Here is a 24,675-nt window from a genome sequence, read left to right as displayed (position 1 = left end):
TATTCTATAAATTAAAAACATAGAAAAACAAATAAACTTTATGCTAGCCTTATAATGACTTTGTTTGAAATAACTTTTTCAGGTTTATTTTAAGGAAATGAGTACAAAAAATTTGAAAAAGAGACAATTTCGCTTCGGTTTCTCTTTTCCAGTTGATGAACAATTTCTTTCCGTGAGATACGGTGCGCATGGTAAAACAGGGGTAAAATTAAATCTTTTAAGACACTACGACTGCGTACGGCGCTGTAGCATAAATAACAAACGGATTCCCTGTTTTCTCGTTTGGCGGCTTACTACTTACTTTTTTAGTAAATTTTAGCGTAAAGCCACGTCGTAAGAAGTGATTTGTGATTTGCGTGTTTATCAGCAAACAAAAATTTACAAAAACTATCCAGCTACCATTAAACACGGATATTCAGATTACTAACTGCTGTTTTAAAATAGTTCTTGAAATCCTGTCTGCTATGTCCCAGCTGTGGTGATAAGGATAAAATTGTGTTGTCATTTGAGCTTTTCAGGCTCTGAGCATCAAAAAAGTTGGTCCGAAAGGGGAGTTGGTCAGTGGGTTTTATGCAAAGCATGAAGTATAAAAATCAGGATCCTACTAAACATATTTATCAACACATACATGACAGCAACTTTCGCAACCAGCTAAAATTTTAGAGAATTTTTTTAATACTGTTAAAAAACACAAAACTAGCTAGCTAGCTAGCTAGTTTCCTCAATGTCAGCTACTTATTCAGCCAAACTAATTTCTGCTACAACATTCTTTTTGTACCGTGGCTCGCGCTTACTTATCACGGACTATTCTTAAGAAAAACCCGGTTTATCAAATGAAATATTGAAAACTATTACAACCCAGATTCCAGGTTGTTAAGTGTTGATGAGTCGTCAAATGACACAGCAGGAAAATGGTTAAGTTTGTTCCGCTATACACAGGCTTGTTTAAGGCATACGCCCTTCGGAGCCATACATGTGTAGCAACCGATTGACACCTTGGATTCTTACTTTAAAATAAAATTAATCATTTCACATTCTATGAGGAGTTATACTAACCGCTTTGTTCTTTACTGGAAATTTCGGCATCGGGATGATCTAATAAAATAGATAAATAAATAAACTTTTAACATGCCGAATAAAACAACGCATGTAGTTTGAAGAGAAAGGGAACAGTGAGAAACGGCTGTTAACTGTAAGGTTATTGACCCATTGGTCTGATCTATTTTATATTCCTAGCATCAATAAATCATTAGCAACACCTTGGTAACCACCTAGAAACTATTATATGCCGTACGTACTGGAAAACACACCACATATTGTTTACTCACACTTTGGATTTTTTCAAACATTTTAAGATAACAATTTATCACATAAATAATAGCCAAGTTTTACCCCCCTTTTCAATATTTCAGCTTTTTTTTCATTCCTTAAAAACCAATTTTTTTATATTTGCATATCAATTACGTTTTTTATGAGAATATATTTATAAGCACAAAGCTATAATATAGTAAAATAATACATAGAGCATAATGTTGAAAAGCTTTTCATGACAGCTATTGAGAACGACGCGCTACAAAATTGTCAATGTTCACAGCGCACTTTGAACTTAGGATCTTAGTTGCTTTGGTTAAATGCAAAAACTTATAGTAAGCTAATTTTTCCTGACGTCAGCACGTCCGATTTCCACAATTTTTCGGATCTTTGCGGGTCGTGGAGCGGGTTGTTGCATAATGTGGACATTGCAGTAAGTGCAGCTAGCGCACTTTCAACGTTGGTTACTCGGCCTACACCCCTGCTAAAGTATATTTTATTATTTCATTTTATTAAACGAATATTTGCACTGCACTGAAATGATGGAAAAAATAAATGAATTAAAACGGCATAAATAAAAGTTAAAATTTATGTTAATTTATGTACATATATTGCTAATAAAAACTATAAAAAACTGATCATTTTTTAAAAGAAATGACTATAAGGGGCAACACGCATAAAAATATATAACACAAATAAAATACTTTAGGCCATCATTTAAATTTTTTATAATACTTTCAATGCGTGCTTCCTTTTAGAGAAAGTTAAAAGCATAAATACTTTGGTAGTAAAAAGATTTTCTAGCCACTACCTTTTGCAAAAATATTATGTCCTTAATTGAAGTTCCTTCACCAGAAAATGATTGTGAAAATAAATGTTTTCCAAATATGTGACTAGCTAGCTCATTATATAGCTAGCTAGCTACTTCAATAATTCAAGATATCTATTACAGCTAGCCACAAAGTTCGAAAAAAATGCGAATGAGAGGAAAAGAAAAATATGAGCATAATATGAGCATACGTACTATGGCATAGACATTTTTTTCTTAGGAAAATTCATAACATTTTTATGTGCTGAATTAAGAAACTTGATCTCGTAAAAGAAAACATGTGTTGTGGGGACCATGAAACATTATAAGGTAGCAATTTGTCATTTAAATAATAACCAATGTTTAACCATTTGTTATATGTTTGTTTCACCATGGTTCCTTCTAGAGTTTATTTTTGGTTATTGAATTTGTTAAGAAATTTTTTGAAATTTGAAAATGTCTATATTTTTGCAGTTACACAACAAGTAATGTGCTTTACATACATATATATGTTAAAAAAATATTGAAAAAATCTACATTAGGCAAATTACTATAGCTTGCAAACATAATCTTGTTGCACAGACGCAAAACAAAATTTGGCTTCTTTCCATCCATTTGTTTTTAAATAAGTATCAGCGTAAGTTCTGTGGAATTGCTACAACTGTAAGTATATATTACAAAATTGTGAAAGCTTTTCCAAGAAAATCAAAAATACGTCAATAAATGTTAGTTTCCTGAATATGTAAAAATCATATTGTTGTATTCTTGGAATTTTCTCCTAGGAATTATGAATTAAGCGTTTATCTGAGATTTCTTGTGATAATGAGTTTATTAAAAGTATAATTATGTTGGAAGATTTATTTTGCTTTTTCTAACAATATTCAGTGTTCGAGAAACGATTAACATTGAATAACAAATATTTTTGTTGATTTTTTTCATAATTATTTTTTTTTATTATTTAGCTAGTCATACCTACATACCCTTTAACTGCAAACATGTAACGCATTAGTTTTATCACTTATTAATGCCTTCAATCCTATCAAATTGTTTTTTTAGCAATTTGACGGTGAGAATTGACCTTTGTTACCTAAAGGACCCGTACCGCTCCCCAATGCCGTTACGCAGCTCTGCCTTTAACATTACTTCAGTAAACCTAGCATGCGTCAAACATTTTTGTAAATGTATATCATAGTTCTTTCATGGATTTGATAAAAGAAAACATTGTAAAGTTTGACCATAGGGATGTGAAGTTATTAAATAATACCTAAGCTAATAGATTATTGACAGCGCATGAGTGCTTTTTAACAAAAAATGTAGCAACTGCAAGTAAACAGAACGCGTTAGTCACCTTCATTTCCGATATTGTTATTGCCCTAAGATTATCAAGTAATTAATTCTAATACAAATTTCATAAGAACTGGTGTTTTAAGGAGTTATTATCCACCTCGCAAAGGGTTTCCAACAGAATGGGTAGCTTTTTGTTGATGTTATTTGCAGGTGTTTTTTACCTAGCTTTTTGTGCTAAAATGGAGTGGTAATGTTGATGTTATATCTTGTCTAGGCCAAACGTGAAGAATTAAAGATGTATACTATATTAGATTAGTTTTACCACCAGCTGTTTGTTTTGCAGTTGAACACATGAGCAATTTTTATTGTACTCTTGTAAACAATTTGTGCACTGATTATTCATCTGCAGGTAATGCGGTGTAATAGTATTAAAGACAAGCTCAAGAAAGGTTGGAATATGAAAGAAACATTTTAATCACATTTTGATTTTTAGCGATGGAAAGGGAAATAGTTTTCTTTTTTTTTTCTACTTTTGACGAACGTTAACAAAAACGAATCCAATCCGACTTTTATAATGTTGTTTTTTTGTAACCAATAGAGCGTTGCTAATACTTTGTTTGTTTGTTTTGTAGTTACTTGCCTGAACAGTTTTCTTGCACAGACGTATAGTATGCCCGCAGTAATCAGTTTTGAAGGATTTCTACTTTTCTTTGTTTGTTTTTTAGCAATTTAACATTTAGGGTGCCCGCTTTAATTTATGAAGATTGTAAATTAAGAGATTGTTTATTTGTGCATAAACCATTACTCATAACAAAAAATAGACTGTAAAATTATACAAAGTAATTTTTGATTGACGTTTTTTCTCGTTTCTTCAGTTGACGATTTTCAAACTGTCATACAATTGTTGACAACAAGCGAAAAAAAACATAAAAATAAAGTATTCAATAATCTAAATAAAACATTTGTAAAACGTCTGAAATAAAAAAATGTAAAAACATTGAATATTATTAGTTGCTATGTTTTTTTTATAATGTCCGCTATCGTTTAAAGTGAAGAATTTCAATTAAGTGTCTTACTGAGTGTCCGCTTTATGACTGTCCGCTTTATAGATACTTTCATAAGAGTTTAACCTAAAATGTATCCGTCCCAAGTACCACTTTTTGTCTTATAGAGCTGTTCGCTTAAGACGGTGTCTGCTTTAGCGGGATCCCACTGTATTTCATTTCTAGCGGCTAAAAACTGTTTCTTCGTACTAGAAATTTGTTTCAAGTTAATAAAATTCAAGGACAGCTAGCTACCTTTTGTTAAGCATCAGAAAAACGTTATATAGGTTCTCTAGATAGATAGATAGATAGATAGATAGATAGATAGATAGATAGATAGATAGATAGATAGATAGATAGATAGATAGATAGATAGATAGATAGATATATTCACAGTTACTCTCCTGACCGAAAACAGTACCGAATCCTACTGTTTTAGGTTACGTTTTCTACGTCGGTTACCTTTCCTACGTACGACGGTTACGTTTCCTACCCAGCAGTAGGTTACGCTTAGGTTACGTCGGTTACCCACGACATGGCGGTTACGTTTTCTACGTCAACGCGCATGTGCAAATATTAAAAATAAATCATAAGGGCGGCTTGCGGCGTGAAAGATACTCTCAGTTAAGGATTGTTGTTGTTGTTTTTTAATCATATCAATCAGATATAAGAAACAGAAAAGCTTTTTTTCTTTGGTAAGTTTTATTTTGTCATTTAACAGTTTTAAATGTTGTAAATGCTTATGTAAATATATTTTTTGTGGGCAACCAAAGTGCATAGCTAGCTAACGTTTTGTAGCTAGTAACACCCCAAATAGCAATCTGAACTTTTTAGGTTTGTTCAATGAAATAACATTAGTAGAATTAAAGAGCTATAGCTATGGTCATTTAACAATAGCATTATGTTTCTTGGTAGTCTTTTTGTGTAGTTAAGTATATTGCTGTAGTGTGTTTTTATATAGTCCTTATTCTCATGTTGGTATTTTGATATGACCTCTGAGCGTTTGTTTAAAAGCTCATTTTATTTTCACTAAATTTATTCTTACTTATGTTTTTCTTGTTTCTTTAAAGACAATATCCATGCTTGTAGTTGTTTTTCGAGAGACTCACACCTATTTGTTTTTAAAACATTTTGTTTATTTTTCTCTTGTTTTTTAAAAATAATGACCATGCTTGAAGTTGTTTTTCTGGAGACCCCACACACTTGTTTTAAACAACCAGTGTTGTTTATAGATATATTATTCCTAATCAAAATGATATCAAATCATAACAAAAGCTGTTATAAATTATTGTTAAAAAAGTGTGTTGTCTGTTGTACCCATGCTTTCAAAGAACTTATATCACCGGTTTTTATTATGATAATTTAGTTAAGTACACAATTAAGCTTTCTTTTATATCACACTGCAGTTGTGCTTTGCTCAAGTATTTCATATATATTTTACATTGTCAGAATAAAAAAAATCATTTTTCAAGTTGGAATTGTCAAAGCAGGTCACAAGAAAAGTAGGAAGCATATTTTATCATGAGTTTTGGTAATAGTAAGGTAAACAACAGTCTTTTGTGTGTATACACCTATTATATATATACTATTATATACCTTTTTCTTGTTCTTAGCAGTATATTTTTATTTCTAGGAAGTTTTGTATTGACAATTAGTGAAAATATATACGTGTACAATTTCTGCAAAAGTCAATTTGTGAAAATAAGTCTTTCCTGCAAAAAGGTTTATTTGTTAAAATTAATCAACATGAATTTTTAGCAAAACAAAAAGATTTCTGAATCTTGTAAGCAGCTTTAATTGAAAGCTATATAAATCCCAAATAATTTATAAGGACCTAAACTAAAATTGCAAACTAATTCACTGCAAAGCAAGTTTCAAAAATTTATTTCAAAAATAAATTTTTGAAATTTTTTAAAATGACTAATTTGTGAAAATTATTCTTTACGGAAGGTAATTTTTAATATAATTAATATAAACTGGCTAATATAATTAATATTATTAATATATTTAATATAAACTGAATTATATACAGAAATATCATATTCCACATATTATGGAATCACACAATCCATACTCACATCATCATCATTCTCGGCTTAACGTCCGTTTTCCATGCTAGCATGGGTTGGACGGGGTATATTAATGACCCTCTTCCAATCTGATCTAGACTGTGTTAGATCTAAACTCAACTTCTTTTGTATCAACTCACCTTTTTAACATATTTTTAAAACTATATGTAGCTGTGTGGATGTCTTTTTAATACAGTTGGCACAAAGTGTGTGAATTTTTTTTTGACAATGGTAAATATATGTGTATACATTTTTATATAGCGAAATCTTCAAGAATCATTTGTATTGGTTGGTACCATAACAGTTATTACAAGGAATGGGACTGATGGCATGGCCTATCCTATTATCTTCGGAAAAAAATGGTAACAATTGGAAAGTAAGTATGGCACACATTTTTCGAAACACATTGTTACTTATTATAATTTTTTATAACAAAAAAAAGGAAATTTTCAGCTAGGTTTTTTGTCAAATTTTATAGTGATGTTGATAGTGACATCAGGGTACGAAGTAAAAATGTTGAGGCGCTTCATTGCAAATTAAAAGTCATTGGAAAAAACGATGAAAGTCTTTCTTTTATTGTCAGGTCTATAATCAGGTTTTGATATTGTTTGTTTCAGGTTGAAACATCGTCTACGTCAAATAGTTTAGAAAGGTATGTTTATTTCTTTTTTAATATGTACTGAAATTGCTGTATAACCATCTAATTTAAGATTAAATTAAGAATTGAAGTTGCGCATATAAGAAAGAGTCTGCAGCCTTAACTGTTACTAATCTTAGATTCCTTAAATTCTTTTATCCTTGCCTTAGTATGTTGATGAGAGAAAATATCAGGTTGAAGAAGAAAATTTCAGAGCTCGAGAACCAACTTTCAACAGACTCTACAAGCTTACCTATCGAAAAGTATGATTTTTACTGCCATATACTATTTACAACATGTAGATTTTTTGTTTCTCGTATCTCCTTTATTCGAATTATATTATTAATGTATTCAAATTATTATTTGAAAGTAAAAGAGAAAAAAAATTAGCTAAACCAGAAATTCGAACAAAAATATTCTGCAAAAGCTTCATTCTGCCGAAAATCTTAGTTTAAATGTAATATATTCCTGCGAAATTCAACTCGTGCAAGACATATTGCAATTAAAATACTAAGAAGAAATTTCTGTTTCCCACCGTTTTCTTGCAGTCTCAAACTATGTTAATTTAATTGTTTGAATTGTTTCATAGAAACCGCAAAAAATGTCCATTACAGTCATGTGATAGTTGTGTTACAAATTTATCTCGGCACATGATAGAAGTACACTATTGGCCCCAGAGTAAGGCAAAATATTGCGTTGGCATATACGGATTGAGGAAACCAGGTGTTAGGTTTTAGGTTGTCGAAACAAAAGAATGAGTTTGCACCTCCAAGACGTCCACAAACTATCAAAAGGACCTTACTATTATAGTATGTTGAAATTAGCCAGGGTGTGTGACGTTGCATCAAACAACGAAGTACACATATGACATCCATCCCTGCCAAGCATGTCGCCACTGATGATCGCCACTGTTCCGAAGTAACAGATTCGGATAGTGACATGGAAGATGACGAAGTGGTTGACTCTGCTGAAATTTTAGAGAGATAAAATTTCAGTTGATGGAGGAAAGAGTTGCCAAAAGAGTGCTATTCAGTCAAAGCAGCAATTGAGAGATATTTGGGCAGCTTTGGATTCCTCATATCCCAGTGATTTAGTCAGAAAATATAAAATTCGCGACACCTTTTTGACAACGTATGCCGAAAAGACAAAGGAATACAAAGCTTTAACCATTAAACGGTATATTTTGTCACTGCCACACTTCTATGACTTTCTCCTTACTGAGGAGATCCATCTACCTGGAATAGCACCAGATATGATTTTAAGGATGAAAGTTAGTGTATCTCGATGGAGCAAATCTAATAATGGAACGGTAGAGATACAGCAGCTTGAGAGACAGATGGAGGAGCAACAAGTGCTTATCACGCCTGAGCAGATCCAACGGTATGAGGAGTCTGCCAGTGCAAAGGAGGCTATCTCGATAATTAAAAATTTTCGTAGCCCTTACCGAGAAAACACCTTGTCTCGTTAAGAATATGCGTGTATACGGGATTTTCTCATAACGGAAATAACTATAATTAATTGTCAGAGGTCTGGCGTACCTAGCAACATGAACATCGATGAGGTGAAGGCTGCTGTATTTCGTGATGGTAAATATATTATTAAAGTAAAACGTCACAAGACATTTAGGAAACACGGTCCTGTTAATCTGTGTACGAGAGAAACCTTGTACCAACAGCTCTTAATTTTTTTCGATTCAATTCGCAGTCAGATACACAGTGACTTTGAAAATGTTTTTGTTTCATATAATGGCAAGATGTTAGAATCTGGAGCAATATCGAAACAAATTAATAGCACTTGGAAAAGGTCCGGTGTTTATGGTGAAAACGATCCGCCAGTGAGGAAAAACATCACTTCAAATATATTTCAAAAGTCTGGATCCACCATCATTGAAGATAAAAATCCAAGTGAAGCTCCATATGTTGCTAGCCTGTTGACGCACTCTGAGAGCACCTCAAAAAATACTACCGTTTGATAGAAAAGGAAAAGTATGCCCTTAAGGGTACAGCTGCCTTGGAGGAAACTTTCAACAAACGTGGCAAAACAAATATTTACGAAAAAAAGAAAACGTGGACTGATGCCGAAGTCGGGGAGTTGGAGACTCTATTTAAGCAGTTTTTGACTGCGAAATCTGTCAGAATTGGCGATGTACGTAATCTACGTGAAAAGTTTATCCATCTTATTCATTTGTCTGATAGGCAGATTTTAGATAAATTGAGAAGCTACTGGCGCTATGGAGTCACGGAAGAGGAGAAAGGTAGGTTAAAACTATCGCATTTTTCTTCTTATATGTTGTATTGGTGACTTTTATTTGTTTTACGTTAGTATAAATATAAAGATTTTCATGAAAATTGTGCCTGTTTTTTTATTAAATTTAAAAGAATTCATTTCCTATCTTTTAATAGATGGTAATGATGCTGTTGACAACTCATGCTCCTCTATTGCAACTGAATACAAACAATCTGTGTCAAAAGGAGGTATGTTTGTGTTGTGCTACTTGCTAGCTTAATTGATTTTGAAAAAAGCGCTGAAGCTTTCACAGGCAGAAACTCGCGAAATGCAATTTTTTTGTGAAATTTACAATTCGCGAATATTTCTGTTGCGAAAGTTTATGCACTTAAAGCAGCCCGATCCAATATTTCTTTAGTTAAGGCTTAATAGTGTGTGGTGTGCTCTTGTTGCGAAAACACAATTTTGTTTTTGATATAGTAGATAAGCATCATGGTGAAAACGAAGATGTTGACGAAGAAAGTGAAGATGATGATTATGAAAATACAGTTTCTGGGAAGGAAAAAATTTTCTCGAATGTTGAAGCTAACATCATTGTCGAAAAGTGTGCCGAGATCATTCGTTCTGGACCAATATCCATCAATAGAGTAGAACGTGCACTCGAATCAAGCTCTGTTGGAAAACGTGTACTACAAAACTTTGACATGTCGCAAATACAAACAAGGCTTAAATATGAGCGCTTGTAGTACAGAAAAAGTTCCAGAAGAAAGTGTCTCTAAACTGTTTTATTTCTACCTTTACTGTACGAAACATTTAACTATAATTTGGTGTAGTTTCGCACACTTCTAATTATTTTTCCCACTATTAAACGCTCCTCATTGTATGTATCGAGAATGTTTTCATTTTCTTTGAATTCTTATGGTTCGTTAAAAAAAAGATCTGTAGCGCACGTTTTAATTCTTAACGGTGCTGAGACAAGAGTATGGATTAAAATAAGTACCATTTGTTAAAAATAGTTATATCGTTTTGCAGTATACAAGTTATGTTTTATGTGCATCACTTGACATTTTTATGTATGTTATTTTTCTATATATATATTTAGTTATGCAAAAACAATGAACAAAATTTCCGTAATTTGCTACATTATTCATCATTCACCCTAACATCGTTTGCTTATAACAAAAAACGTGTACCTTGTGAATCCTTATTACATTGCCTTTATCGTTATGAGTCGCCGTTAGGGAGAACTGCCATGTGCCTAGGTGATGCCACGTAACTCGTGAATTTTTTGAATAAGTAACTAAAAACAGTCAATAAATGCACGATTAAGCGCCCTTGATGCTCGTTAAGGGGAAATAGGCGTTTTGAAAAAAGAAGTATAAATGTTATACTACCGTAGGGGACAAATATTAAATGGGGTTCCTAACAGGAAATTGCCACATCTAGCTAAATTTAGTACTTAATAAGTCGGTTAGAAATCACGAAATTATAACGAAAAGTATCAGCTAAACTCCAGGAACGGTCTATTTAATTTTGAAACAGTATTCTGTAAAGTACCCTGCAGTAAAGAGCGGGAGTGTCCTCATCTGTTTAAAACAAATTGGAATAAAAACAAAAATATCCTTTCAAATAAATACGCAACATACTGTCATAAAAGTGAGGTAAAGTCGAGAATAGTAACAATGGTCATTTATTGCAGCGTGTGCCAAGAAGGTAAAATAATGTCCCGGTTAATGGCGCAGCACTATTGTTAGGTCACGCTACTATATTTTTAACATGTTCGAGTCTGTAAATAACGCATCCGTATTATAACTTGAACAGCACGTTATTATAAAAACTGTGGGTAATACAATAGCAGTTTTGACCACTAACAATTATACTTGCGATATTATGATTTGGCTTTTATATATAGACAGCAAGACAAAGCAGACATCAAAGCACAAATTTAAGTAGCGTTATTAAGATTCTTCTTCTTCTCCCAAAACAAATCTTGGAGATAAAGGATGACGCAACAATCAACAATAGTTCAATATTTATTATTCTGTCTATACATTGTTAAATAGGAAATTATGTTGGAAATTGTATACGTCGTCATTGCGTAGCAATCTCAAAGGTTTTCCCAACCGAAAAAAGCGATAAGAACCTCTAGTTTGGCTATTACAGAGTACGGTTTACTTGTATTACTCGTACTTGTACATTATTCTCGATGGATTTTAACGATTTCAGCCAGCGCGAAATACCAACGTTTACCAAAAAGTAGTTGTTTTTTGTGTTTGTCAGGAAGATGTGAAAAGAAGTGCTAAAAGTTATAAATGACAACGAAATTATATGTAAAAAATTCTTTGAAAACTGGAATATTGATTAAAAAAGCTGACGTCAGCATAAAATATTGTTGACAGTCATCGTCTAATGCATAAATTTTGTTTGTCTTGTGTTATCTAGAAATTATTCCTACAAACGTTATGAAATATAAGCCAACACACGATAAATTTTGTTTAGGAAAATGTTTTGCCCAACAACACCCACCTCCTAGCGGTAATGCACTACCGCACCCCCCTTCCCTCAATATACTAGCCTCAACTTTGGTTGACGACACATAATCAAAAAATTAATAGAAACACCTTTCACATAATAACCTCTTGTTATGTCTATCACCGTTTTGTTTCTTACAAAGACAATACGAAAACTAGAGTGCACTAAGATCGTTTTTCCGATTCCGCGCCGTAGGAAAAGTCTGCGACCTTTCCACTTCCATGCTGTGATAGATCGTAAGACAGCAACACCATGATGAAAGAGATAATACTACGTTAATTCTTAGCACATTTATTTATTTTACATGGGCTAATAAAGAGATTCTCTTTCATATACCTTCATAGACACAAAAAGGGTTAATATGCGCAATTTTTATACTCAGGTCGATAACGTAACTCATCGATAGAATATTAAGAATACATCCGACTAGAAACAGAGTAGCAATATCAAAAAGCAATTATATAAACACAATTTCAAACTTAAAAAGTATTTAACCACATGATTTGATGAAGAATAATCAAAATTTAAGAAAGTTTTGTTGTTGTTGTGCATATCTTGAAAAGGTTACGTTAACTACGTGTTAAATTTTCGAGGGTACCTCTAACAGACAGGTCCAGAAATCCTAATTGAAGTGACTACACGTCAAATCCTTTGGTACGAATGCGAGTGTATGTTAGCAGAATGTTCATGTGTAATTTCAAGATTTTTTGACACAGTACGTTTACACAGTGACAGTGCAAACATGAAGCCCCCAAAATCGCAAAAAAGACCTACTTTTAAAAAGATAAGGGGTATGTTATGTATGTGATTGCACTCGAATTTTTTTTTTAAAAAATCGTTAAAAACTGGATAATGGCGAATGGTGGTAATTAATTAGGGGCCTATTTTGGTGCGTGGTAGGATGATCTTTACCCATATAATCAATATTTTCCCATACCACGCCCTAATTCTACTTACCACGACGTAGGTTACGATTCCTACTATCTTAACTTTAGCTTGCTCATTTTTTTTTAATCGCAACACTTTTACAAAACTTTTAGGTTTTCTTGTTGCAAATTTATTAAAAAATATAAAATAACCTTTGGCAGCCCTTCAAACATCACGCGCGGTTTTATAATATGACTTTTCTTTGAGGTAGAAAACGTAACCTATTTACCTATACAGATAGATAGATAGATAGATAGATAGATAGATAGATAGATAGATAGATAGATAGATAGATAGATAGATAGATAGATAGATAGATAGATAGATAGATAGATAGATAGATAGATAGATAGATAGATAGATAGATAGATAGATAGATAGATAGATAGATAGATAGATAGATAGATAGATAGATAGATAGATAGATAGATAGATAGATAGATAGATAGATAGATAGATAGATAGATAGATAGATAGATAGATAGATAGATAGATAGATAGATAGATAGATAGATAGATAGATAGATAGATAGATAGATAGATAGATAGATAGATAGATAGATAGATAGATAGATAGATAGATAGACGCACTCTCTACTTGATTCCATATAAAATGAATAATTAATGTACCCTTCCACGGAGGAGGAAGAAGAGCAAGCAGCGGCCGTTTTCAAGAAGATCGCATAGCGCACAGTTAAAAAAAATTAAGTTTGCGTTCTTATTAACCACAAGTTATTAGATTTGTAGCTTTTTACCATCACAAGCACTGAGTGTTTAAATTCTATGATTTTCACGTGGTTTCTGCTCTATACAGTATATCAAAACATTTTTTTTTTTTGATTCAGGCTACTTAAGTGTTTCAAAATAACCAGTAAAATGCATTAGTAAAACATGATACTGCAAAACACTCCACTGCGAGGTAATAGATTTTTTTATTCATAGTATTCATATTTCTAAAGCAATACTTATATATTATTAATCATAAATACATTCTGTTAGATGTAATGAATAATTAATGTGTTGTCAAGTCATCTCTCAAATAAACATCCAAAAAAAATGAATAAGGAAGCTTATAAAGATAGAAGATTAAATTGGCACAGGCAGGTAAATTCTGAATTTAAATTTTTTGTTAATGAAGACAAAGAATTTTAAGAACGCCAGTAAAAAGTGGTTTTTTATCACTGAGGTATTTGTCACCCACGAAATCCAGCTGTCTTTCTGTCAGTTGAAGTAAAGTGCCTAAAAAAACAGCATCTTAGGGGTGATTCTTACACCAGTTTGCATTCTCAGATCTTTTAATCTTAAACATGCCAAGAGTATATTACGATGGTTTTCGCCCCAAAGTTATTGAAGTTGAAACAAAGAACACACTATTTATACAACGTGTTTCAAAAGAGATGCATATCAAAAACTTACTATAAGACATTACTTTACGGCCGTTGACACAAGAATAAAAATCATAGTTCCATCTCATACATTCGTTAAAATTTTTGAAAAGTCACTTTTCAGAATTTTAAACAAGTACTTTTCCGCATCGATTTATGTAACTTTAAACAAGTCTAAATTGTTTATTTTTAAGCATTTTAAGTTCCTGTTACTTTTATATATTTCTGGCAATTTTTGTAACAATATTAATCTAATGAGAGTGTTGCCAGTACACATGATATGGCCTTGAATCTTTAAAGGATATATCAGTGATATCTAATTTCTTAAAAAAGAGATTTTTGTGCTTTAAATAACAACATAAGAATTTCTTTCATCTTAGTATGCTTTACCTCATCATCCTAACCTCCGTGCTACCTTGTGCTGCATACATTACCAGATTACCCTGCAAGCGTCATGCAAACTTCACTATCATGAAACCAGACATAAGACACACTGGGACGGTGCTCGAAACACACGCAGATGTCATTGCACGTGATTGCGCTCTCTTATGTCTCTCGCGCGATAGCTGTGTTTGTTTCAACCACAAAAGTGACAACACGTCATGCGAGCTGTTGGCAAGTAACTCTGGGACAGAGCAAAGCGTGTCTGGCTGGAAATTCTATTCAACAAACTATGGTACCCAAAATGTAAGATTTTTTAATTAAAACCCAAAGAAAGTATTTTTTCACACATTTTCAATATTTGTGGAAATTAAACAATTTGAAATATAAGTCGACCTGGATTAGCGAAGCAACTAATAACTAGATTCTCATTCGTTCTTAGAGAGGTCCTGTTTGTCGTTCCTTATCACCTTGTCACTATAAGTCTGCTTGTATTGACATTTGCGAAGATCCTGGCTATCAATGCCTCGGTAAGTACTAAATGTTACAAATATAAAAATTTTTTGCATCAGTAATAAAAATGCCTTTAAAGCGATGGATAAATTAAGCAACAAATTTTTTTTTAAAATTTGTGGACTGAGAAGTTAATCCTGGTGGGAATTATTTAATTAATAAGAAGTATATGCAACATGAAAAGAAAGTATTTTAAAACAGTTACCCATTGTTTCTAAAACGAAATTGTGTCAAGTAAGTATATGTACATTTTATTATTACGAAAATTTATCTGGAAACTTGTGATTTTTTTTATAAATATTTAAAATTCTTTAAAAGCACTGGATGTTAAAATTTAACTGTCGAAGTTAGGCCTAATCAATACATTACAATATTCACTGTCGCCTGTCAGGAATTTCATTTGCGCATGTTTTTCTTTTCCTTTTTTTTGTTCTGTTTGTTATGAGGTACATGTAATAATTTTAAACATATTACTTAAACTGCTGTTTCCCGCTCTTCTTAAATGGGATAGCAAAAGTTTAACATCAAGCTAAAAGTGTTGAAAAAATTATTTTCCAGCTGACCAATTTCAAGGCATGTATGGAACCCCTTACCTTTACCCAGGAGAAAATGCACCGTATGTGGCTTATCATTTAGCCGATTCTAAACCATCAACTTTTGCCATGACAATTGCAGACTCAAATTCATTTATGTCGTTGGACCTTGGAGCAGAAAGGTTAATTAGGTTTGTCACCGTTTCGATCTACGGTGATGAACATCTTCAGCTCAGCATCGGAAATACAAATCATAACACGGGTAATTCATTTTGCTCATTGGTCCCTTATTTGCCAAAAGTTAAGGTGGTGGTAGAATGCGCTGATTACCTGTCCGGGCGATATGTAGTGCTGCACCATACAAGAGGCAGTTATGTAGCTTGCTACGATATGAAGGCTTACGTTGACGTGTAACTTATAACTTGTCTTATTCTTTACTTTCGCACTTATTTTAACGAGGTTAATATTGCTAGAATAATTTTGCAAATTTTAGAAATTTTCACAAAATAAAGTCGTTCCAACGGCAAGTACATGTAATTCCTTTCTATTATATCTATCTTCAAACAAAATAAATACGTAAGATTTTTTCTCCATCGTAAAGTTCACAATATCGCGTCACAGCAATAACAATGGGCACTTCTTGGGAAAAAAATATCCCCAGAAACATTAAGGAATTGGGCAAAGTACTACATTGTTGTCGAACAAGGCTTGTACTACAAGTGTCCAATACATAACACCAATTGTTTTGAAAAACCCTGTAAGGTTTAACCTGTAGCTTGCTTTTATTCAACCTCGTCTTCAGGACCTGTTAGGCTTTTTATAATTGGACGACTTATAAAAAGCCTAACAGGTCCTGCGGACGAGGTTGGCTTTTATTATGAAACTAATCTCAGGAAACTTAAACTTGCTATAAGAAAATCCATAAATAAGAAAGACTTTATTTCTAGATACTAATATTGTACCTTCAATATCAATTTTGTGCAAATAGTTGGTGGTGTCGTTTTAGGTGCGCTTTTTTAACGTGGAATAATACGAATTTGAGCATTGATTATTTATTGTTTTATGCCAACATTACGATTTATTGTTTTCGTAATAAAATTTATTTACGAGTAATATTTATAATTTTTTGTTTAGTTTTTTAAATAATTTGTTTCACTTTTTTATTGACAAGAAGAATCTTTAGCCTTTTTTTATCAAAAACAAAGGGTTCACAGGGGCGGATCTAGGATTTTTTTCTGGTTAGGCAAAATTTCATAGATTTTTTGGCAAAGTAATGTCAAGGGTTGTGGTGTTGTACGAGGTAAATCGGCCGTTTTGTGTTTTTGCTGTAAAAGGAACTAAAATTTTCCCAAAAGTAAGGTTTTTAGTTATTTAGAATCCTTCTAGATTAGAAACGAAAGTTTCTTTATAGCCAAACAAATAACAGTAACCCCCGTAGTTTTACCACTTTATCCTTGTTAAAACATGCGGATGGAAAATGCGTCTGGTTAGCAAATTCGATTTGAAACAGGGTTAGCGTTTCCATAATTTCTTTGAATCACATATTGGTATTAAGTATCTTAGCATCTTTTTTCGTTTTGCGCACATAATACGAGTACAAGTAATAAGTTGGGGATTTGCTTCATTTCAAAACATGCAATAAGTCTAATAACTAACAATACAACAAAAAATTACATTACAAGACAATTTTAGGAATAGATAGTCAACAGTAGTGCAACGTAGAAATATTGTTTGGAAAATTATAGTCTGTGGTAACAACCTGCAAATGCACAAAGAAAACCAGCATATAAAAGAATGAAAGATTTCCAGTTAGACTTACAGTGTAAGATCGCAACATATAATAAACGTGTACAAAAAGTATATAGTAATCACCTCTTCATGAAGTTAATACAGTTTAGCATTAGGGTTACTGGTGTAGTTTTGCACCAATTTCTATTAAGCATTAATTTTAATGCTATGAAATTCTCACAAGAGAAAGGCAGTTTATTAAGCCAGAAAAGAGTTAGAAATTAGAAAAATAACATCAAAACATTTAAGATGTCTCATATTATTTACCCTTACATGTCCCTGTCAACTATGTTTAAAAAATATTTTAATACTGTAAAATCTTTAAGAAAGTTTTAGTAACTATAAGCCAATTATGAAGATTCTCATATAAAAAGCAACATATATACAAATCCTACTCATATCCATAAGTTGACATGACATTTTGTTAGTTTACAGTCTGTAACAGAACGTTTTTTAACATGCAATTCTTGTTTCGATCTGTATATGTTTTACGTGAAAATCATTTCTATGATTTACTTGAATATTCACAAGTTATTTTGATTGATTTTTTTCACCAACTTTGTGGATTATACCAGATATATATCCATTGTTTACAGTTTTCCAATATTATAAGGATTCAGAACAAATCTTCTGTGTTATTTACTTGAATATTCATCATAGGTACCAGGGTGACATCAAAATACAAATTATTTTGATTGATTTTTTTCACCTTCTTAGTTCCTCTTATGAAACACAACTTTGTGGATTATACCAGATATATATCCATTGTTTACAGTTTTCCAATATTATAAGGATTAACAAATCTGTGTTCTTTTAATTGATGGTGATTTTCATTGTCAGAAGAATATTCATCTTAGGTACCAGGGTGACATCAAAATATCTTATCCTAAAACAAAATTATATCAATGTATTGCTCAGCAAGATGAGAATAAGAAATATTATAAAACAAACTTGGAATATTCTTAGATTAGGTATTGCTTCATTCTTTTGTTTTTAGCAATATTATTACAATTAAAAGTAACATGGGAAAGTCAAAGAGATCTTCTCGTGTTCTTAAAAGTTTTAAAATGAGCAGTGGGATGTTGCATATAAAATGCACTGTTTAAAAGTTCCCACAAAGTCAAAGTTCTTAGGGACAATCACAATAAAAAAGTATATGCTAAGCGTATAAATTTGGCGGTAGGACGAGGTAGAATCCTTTGACGTTTAATTATATCTCATACTGTATACATCGATTTCTTAGAGAACAGAAAGAATTAATAACTTTTAGTGTCTACCTGCTTAGCAGGGACACATGGATGAGTGCTTATGGTTTCAAGGACTGACAACATTCAAAGATTACCTTTTCTGATTTGATGTTTAGGGGAGGGAAAGGGGATCTGCAGATCTATTAACATTTAGCTTGGACTTTTGCGTTCATGAAAGAGCTGTCCCTTAGTTATCTTACAAGAATGTATTCTCTCCCAAACAGAAACAAAGATACACAGTTGCATAAACGGCTACACGAAGCCTACACGAAGCCAGTGACCCTTAAGACGTTAAAGAAAAAAAACTAACAAAATTCCAACTAATACACATACAGGTAGCTAGTAATACTCTATACCGAATTTAACATACACATCAAAACATCTTTCGACCGCCAAGACAGTGTTTACATAAATTGCCTCCGTTAGCTATCTCGTTTGGCATTGGGCTTTTATGTTTTTAAACAATGCATTTGATCAAGGCCAAGTTAAAACCTTTTGTTTTGATAAGAAAAAGATTTAAATTACACGTTTTGTAAGAACATCTGGTGGTTTACCACTTTTAAGAATAGTTCTTGACACAAAAGTGCCTAAAATTCAGGAGCAGCTAAAACTAAAATATTTCAAGTATTACTGAATTTATTGTCTCTTGCAGAGGAAGATAAAGGTTTGGTTTGAGACAACAACACGGCACACGTGGCCAAAATACTTCTCTCCAGCATTTCCAATCCTTTCAATATCTGAAAAGGTTTCCAAATTCAAAACTTCTTTATTTAACTTAGGTGGCATACAATTGCTTTAATATTCTAGACATTTGAAGTGCTCCCTGCAATTGGACCTGATCCAGGTAAACCATGCTGAAAAAGAAACATCCACTCCATGTAACCGTACCCGTGGTCGTTTTAGGCGTTTAAACTTTAAAACCCACGGACGTTTTAGGCGTTTTTTCTTCACATTCCAGAATTTCATTCATTGGAACTTGAAAACCCGCGGACGTTTTAGGCGTTTTTTCTTCCATCTGTGATTTTCATTCATTCGGAACTTTAAAACCCGCGGACGTTTTAGGCGAATATACATTTTGCCTAAGATCGCCCCGGGTTTGCTTATTTGAGTAAAATAAAACACGCACGCCGCGCATCGTCATAGTCGAAATCGGCGGATGCCAAAAATAAATTGATAAAAATAATTTAGTTTTTTTTTAGATTATTCTATCTATAGAGAATTTTTTTTCTAGTTCACAAAACTAGGCTTAGGCAATTGCCTAGGCTGCCTAACCCTAGATCCGCCCCTGGTTCAGAATATATTCTTTTTTATAAAGCACCATTATGTTAATAATGTACATCTTTCGCACCCGACTACGTAACCTTAACGAGATTTAGTGCTGAAATCTTTTAACCTTTCCTTACCTTTATTGGAACTTTTGACGAAAACATTGTACTTTGAGGGGTGCTATTGCATAATTTGTAAGAAATAATATATGTTTGAAATTCAAAAATTGGTGACATTCATATAAAAGGGTTACATGATAATAGACTGTTCACTAACTTCACTATTATTTAATTCTGTTAGTTATCATGAAGTTAGACGGTGTTTCATTTATTATTCCAATGACGTCATTATATTAACACAATATAAACTGTTTTGTCTATTCAGACCGAAAAATGTTACCCAAAGGAAAAAGTATAGATCAAGCTTGCGAGGTTGATACTCTGACCGAGATTATTATTTCTCCGAATATATAGATAAAATAATGGTATTTTGTTTGGGTTTGTAGAAACCAGGATTGTTTTCTAAACTTGTAAAAAGGTTGTAAAACCAGAATTTAATAAAGGAAGAAAATATTCGATTCGAAGTTCATTGTATCAATTTTTCAAATACACATACAAAAAGAAATAAAAAAACATTCGAATATCTATATATAAAATCCTTTGTCTCGTCAACCAAATTCGACGCCGTTTTGCTTGTTGCTCATTGTTGCCATCATAAATATTGATATTAAAAACGCAGTTGATTTAAAATTATCAACATTCCGAAGTGATGCGAGTTTTTAAATGTTACTGTAAGTTGATTTTTGAGTCTGTATGCAGCTAGTTATGTTACAAATTTTCTGGAGAAGTTGTTTGTTTACATTTTTAGTAACCATATTTGTTGCTAACGCCCGTAGTGAAGGATTTTTAGCCAATCAGCGTAGCGGATTTCCCGTATAAACCATAAGATTTAAGATTCGTGGAAAAATGGAACTATGACGTCATCTTTCTTACCAATGACTTTCTAAAAATAATTTTTTTGAGTAAGATTATTTTTTTTTTTTTGTGTTTATTCAATAAATATACCAGGAATCCAACGGATGACATAAGTAAGAAACTGCGATATATTAAGAAGTGAAGAAAATGACTTAAATGGAACTGTGTCAATTTTTATCACCAAATAATATGTCATTCAGCATGTATGTCTCTCGTTTTTTTTAATCCCTCACAGGTGTTCCGTAACAAAAAAGCGCTGATTTAAAATTTTTTCTATACAGTCTTTTCGTCCCAATAATTAGTATCTTCGTTGTTTTTGCGGTGTTGTCTAAAATTCATTTTTCACACATCTAGTATTTTGTTAAGTCTTAGGGTTAAGACTTTTCTTTCTATTTTTTCAATTCTCAAGGTCTTGAAATCCACAGAAGTCATAACTTTTGTCAAAATCCTGGCTTAATTATAATATGTCACATTTAGAATAAATAAAAATAGTGAAGTTTTCATCCGATTATTTTGTGACGTCAACACAAATGGTTATAATCCAAAAGACATAAACACACAGAAAACACATTTATTCATATGTTTTGATAAAACTGTGCGTCTTTATAGTACAGCTATACCTGAAGACCAAATACCTGCTAATTTCAAAATAACCTTTCTCAAAATTGTTTCCAGACAAATAATTCTTATGTTATTATTGATGAAAATTACAGGTAAAGAGATTTTATTACCAATCTCATCCCCAGGGGTTTTTGCTTTTTTGACATCGAGGCGGGGGCGAAATTACCCCAGTACAGGCTAGTGAGTTCTGTAATGCGATTGGTGCACATCCAACATAGATAATTCATTCACGCGTCATAATATATGCAACAATTTACTATAAGGATAGCGAATTTTGTTACAAAAACATTAAAACAGAAGAGGATTCCTGACTATGAGAAAAATGAAACAGTAAATATTTTTACGAAAGATGTTATTTGGGCTTCAATTTCGCATTGTTGACATTTTAAATGAAAATAAAGGTTCTTTTTAAAGCTCAGTAAAAAACATGACTTTTGGCAATTTAAGTGGGTGTGAGAAAGAACTAGCTAGCTATCTTGCTAACATGGATGCACATAGGCAAGCGTAATAAGCCATTACTGAATAAAAATAAATCTTGTTTTTTATTTATTTTTCTACCTAAAAAACCAAGTGCTCTTCCCAAAGTGTAGTGTTAGTCAGACCAATTAAATGTATCTTCCAATTTTAAACAACTGATAATGTGACTACTTAACAAGTGTAATTTTTTTTTAGTTTGTTATTTATAGCTAGCTAGCAGACACATCCCACTTGTGCAAAACTTAGCCACAAAAGTCACAGTTTGCTAGAAGAATGTCACGTTTCGAAGCAAAATTTGGGTCTAAAAGCACCACAAAAAGGGTTTACCGCTGAAATCAAATTATCCACAAGACATACTTTGCTAAGATCCTAAAAACGTACTAACCAAAGAAAAAGATTTTCCCGAAGAGGTACCAAACTTGTAAAATATAAACGCTAGCCACCTATATTGAGCCTAAGTTGTGTTCTTGTATCAGTATATTCCAACAAAATCAGCTTTATCTAATCACACGTTACCACTCTGTTAATAAATAATGCTTCTTAAAAGATTTCATCACTATAAAATATAGTTTCGGGGTGAACAAATAATAACTTTGTTTAAAATAAAACTTTCTAAAGTCAAGCATTGGAAAACGAAACATAAACAAAGTGCTCGCCATGTGTATGTGAAGAACGAGGAGTCGATCAAGTTGGTTTTACTAGCTGCAGAAATTGTAACAGCGAGACAAATCATTAATTTTCTGTAGTAACTAATATACTGGTTGAAAAGCAGCCTGCATCAGGGTCTTGTTTAGTCGTCAAGTAAGCGCTGGCGACGTTAACTTAGGCAACAAACCCTTGGGATGAGGATGCATTTATTACAACAACTTTGAAGAAAGGAACTTTCGCCGGAAGAAACTTTCACGGTATACAAATCACTGCAAAACCTTGAAATTAACTTTCGCGTCTAAGGGTTTTAAGAGATTTTTGCGGGAATATACTTTCGTTCATTTGTGCCAGTAACCACAGAAAGATCGAGTGGCTCGGTAAAGTTTTCATTCGTTTCAAAATTAGCCTAACTCACCTGAAACGGCAGTCGACGCGCAGCAATACGCAAAGAGTTAAATTGCGTCTTATGTGTTTACTGCTTTTTTATGGTTGCCCTCATTTTAACACCTGAAACTTGCAATGCATGTCTAAGTGTAAGATGTTTTATATATGCTTCTTTTCACTGGATGGATACCAGTTCAGTCTTCCTGTCTTGTTCATTTTGTTTGTTTGTTTTGGACCCGACGATGATGAAAATAAAGATTGATATTTATTGAGAAAGAATAAAAATGCTTATTGTTTGGTTATGCTTCTGTTCATATTGAGTGTTTTTGATAACACCATTACACCCCATTCTTGAATTGGTTAAATTGACCAAATATCAGAGAATTTGACTGATTTTGGCATAAGGCGAACCTTATTAGCCTGTGCAGGGATAAAAAGCGACGTCGCCAAATCGTTTCTGAGTTTTTCCTTACAGCTTTTTCTAACTTTGGTTAAAGCTATATCAACTATATATAACAATAAGCATTTTTATAGTTAGTATAACACTAAATCAACATAGGCATTAATGTGAAAGGACAAAAAACATTGAAAAGTTTACATTACTATAGCAACAGAGCGTAACCTTGGACAAAAAAATTGGGACAATATTTTCAGGCAGTTTTTTCCTCATTTTCCTAGTATGAACAAAAGAGTCAAACGGTCAATGCTTCGCACCCGGAATGCTGCAAAGCCTGTACTTTTGCACAAACGCAGGTCAGGAAGACAGCGTTTGAAATTTGTGGTCGTATTCTCTAGCACGCCCGCACTACGAAATAATCGCACAAATAGTCCGTGCTGACGTCAGCGACAATTAGCACTATTTAAGTTTCTAAATCGTAATATTTAGTCAACTTTGACAAGTTTAAATTGCGTGGATCTAATTATTTGCAGAGGCGAACTTCAAAATTAGCTGTGTTGTACCAACATATATTGGCCAAGATTGTTGGATAACGATTTAACAATCAACTTTCATGGATAATAGCCAACTCGTTTGTAATCAACACTTAGTAGTCGTCGAACATATTACGGATAGATTAAATTTTAGAATTACTGATCGCCCCCCCCCAAAAAACGAAGCTTTGCACCTAAGCAACGTCACAACTTCTTCTGATGTGTCATTTTATTTTCTGCAACCATGTTGGCTAGTCTAGATACAAATATGCTTGTTGTCCGGACTGATCCACCGTTTATGCTGAAAATCAATGGCGTAAATATCCCGTGTGCGACATCCATGGTGTATTTGTTACACGCTTTTTTTTTGCTTTTTTTTTGGAGAATGTTATTTTTTGGCGTTGATGACTTGGAACGATGGAATTAAGGATTCTTACTTCTAAGAATGATCCTTCCCCTTTCTGCCCTAAACTTTTTACATTTATATCTGTTCTGGCTTTACCGTCTGTAGTTGTAGAACATGGAAAATCATTTGTTCATATCATGTATGAATACTTTCTTCTCAATTCCGAGTTGTTTGGTCCTAAATTTTTAAAAAATCTGTCCTTGAATTAGTAACTTTAATACATTCTCTAACCATTCCACTACTCCCCAGTCCAGATTTAAAGGAAGTTTGTTCAATATTAAT

At 32.7% G+C, this 24,675-nt stretch overlaps 3 protein-coding genes across 4 annotated transcripts; all 3 read left to right on the top strand.

Annotated features, from left to right (window-relative positions):
• Positions 1-4,774: 4,774 nt before the first annotated feature.
• On the top strand, positions 4,775-9,120 carry LOC130635734 (uncharacterized). 2 transcript variants are annotated; one of them, XM_057445187.1, is made up of 5 exons: positions 4,775-5,991; positions 6,780-6,894; positions 7,136-7,170; positions 7,326-7,418; positions 7,745-9,120. In XM_057445187.1, exons 2-5 carry the CDS (start codon positions 6,835-6,837, stop codon positions 7,890-7,892), a joined length of 336 nt encoding a protein of 111 aa, XP_057301170.1. In that variant the 5' UTR covers positions 4,775-5,991; positions 6,780-6,834; the 3' UTR covers positions 7,893-9,120. The 2 variants fall into 2 exon arrangements, with proteins under 2 accessions (XP_057301170.1, XP_057301169.1); XM_057445186.1 differs by having other exon boundaries at positions 4,776-5,144.
• Positions 8,702-10,515, top strand: LOC130636835 (uncharacterized). The gene is made up of 4 exons (XM_057446684.1): positions 8,702-9,059; positions 9,101-9,409; positions 9,558-9,629; positions 9,862-10,515. The coding sequence occupies exons 1-4, from the start codon at positions 8,702-8,704 to the stop codon at positions 10,125-10,127; spliced, it is 1,005 nt and encodes a 334-aa protein (XP_057302667.1). The 3' UTR covers positions 10,128-10,515.
• A 3,359-nt stretch (positions 10,516-13,874) lies between these two features.
• On the top strand, positions 13,875-20,536 carry LOC130635733 (uncharacterized). Its single transcript, XM_057445185.1, has 4 exons — positions 13,875-13,944; positions 14,606-14,912; positions 15,049-15,136; positions 15,678-20,536. The coding sequence occupies exons 2-4, from the start codon at positions 14,607-14,609 to the stop codon at positions 16,064-16,066; spliced, it is 783 nt and encodes a 260-aa protein (XP_057301168.1). The 5' UTR covers positions 13,875-13,944; position 14,606; the 3' UTR covers positions 16,067-20,536.
• The last annotated feature ends 4,139 nt before the right edge of the window (positions 20,537-24,675 follow it).

Source organism: Hydractinia symbiolongicarpus, chromosome 3, assembly GCF_029227915.1.
Source record: "Hydractinia symbiolongicarpus strain clone_291-10 chromosome 3, HSymV2.1, whole genome shotgun sequence".
NCBI lineage: Eukaryota > Metazoa > Cnidaria > Hydrozoa > Anthoathecata > Hydractiniidae > Hydractinia > Hydractinia symbiolongicarpus.
The sequence above is the reverse complement of the archived record's forward strand: the minus strand, read 5'-3'. Positions and strand labels throughout refer to the sequence as shown.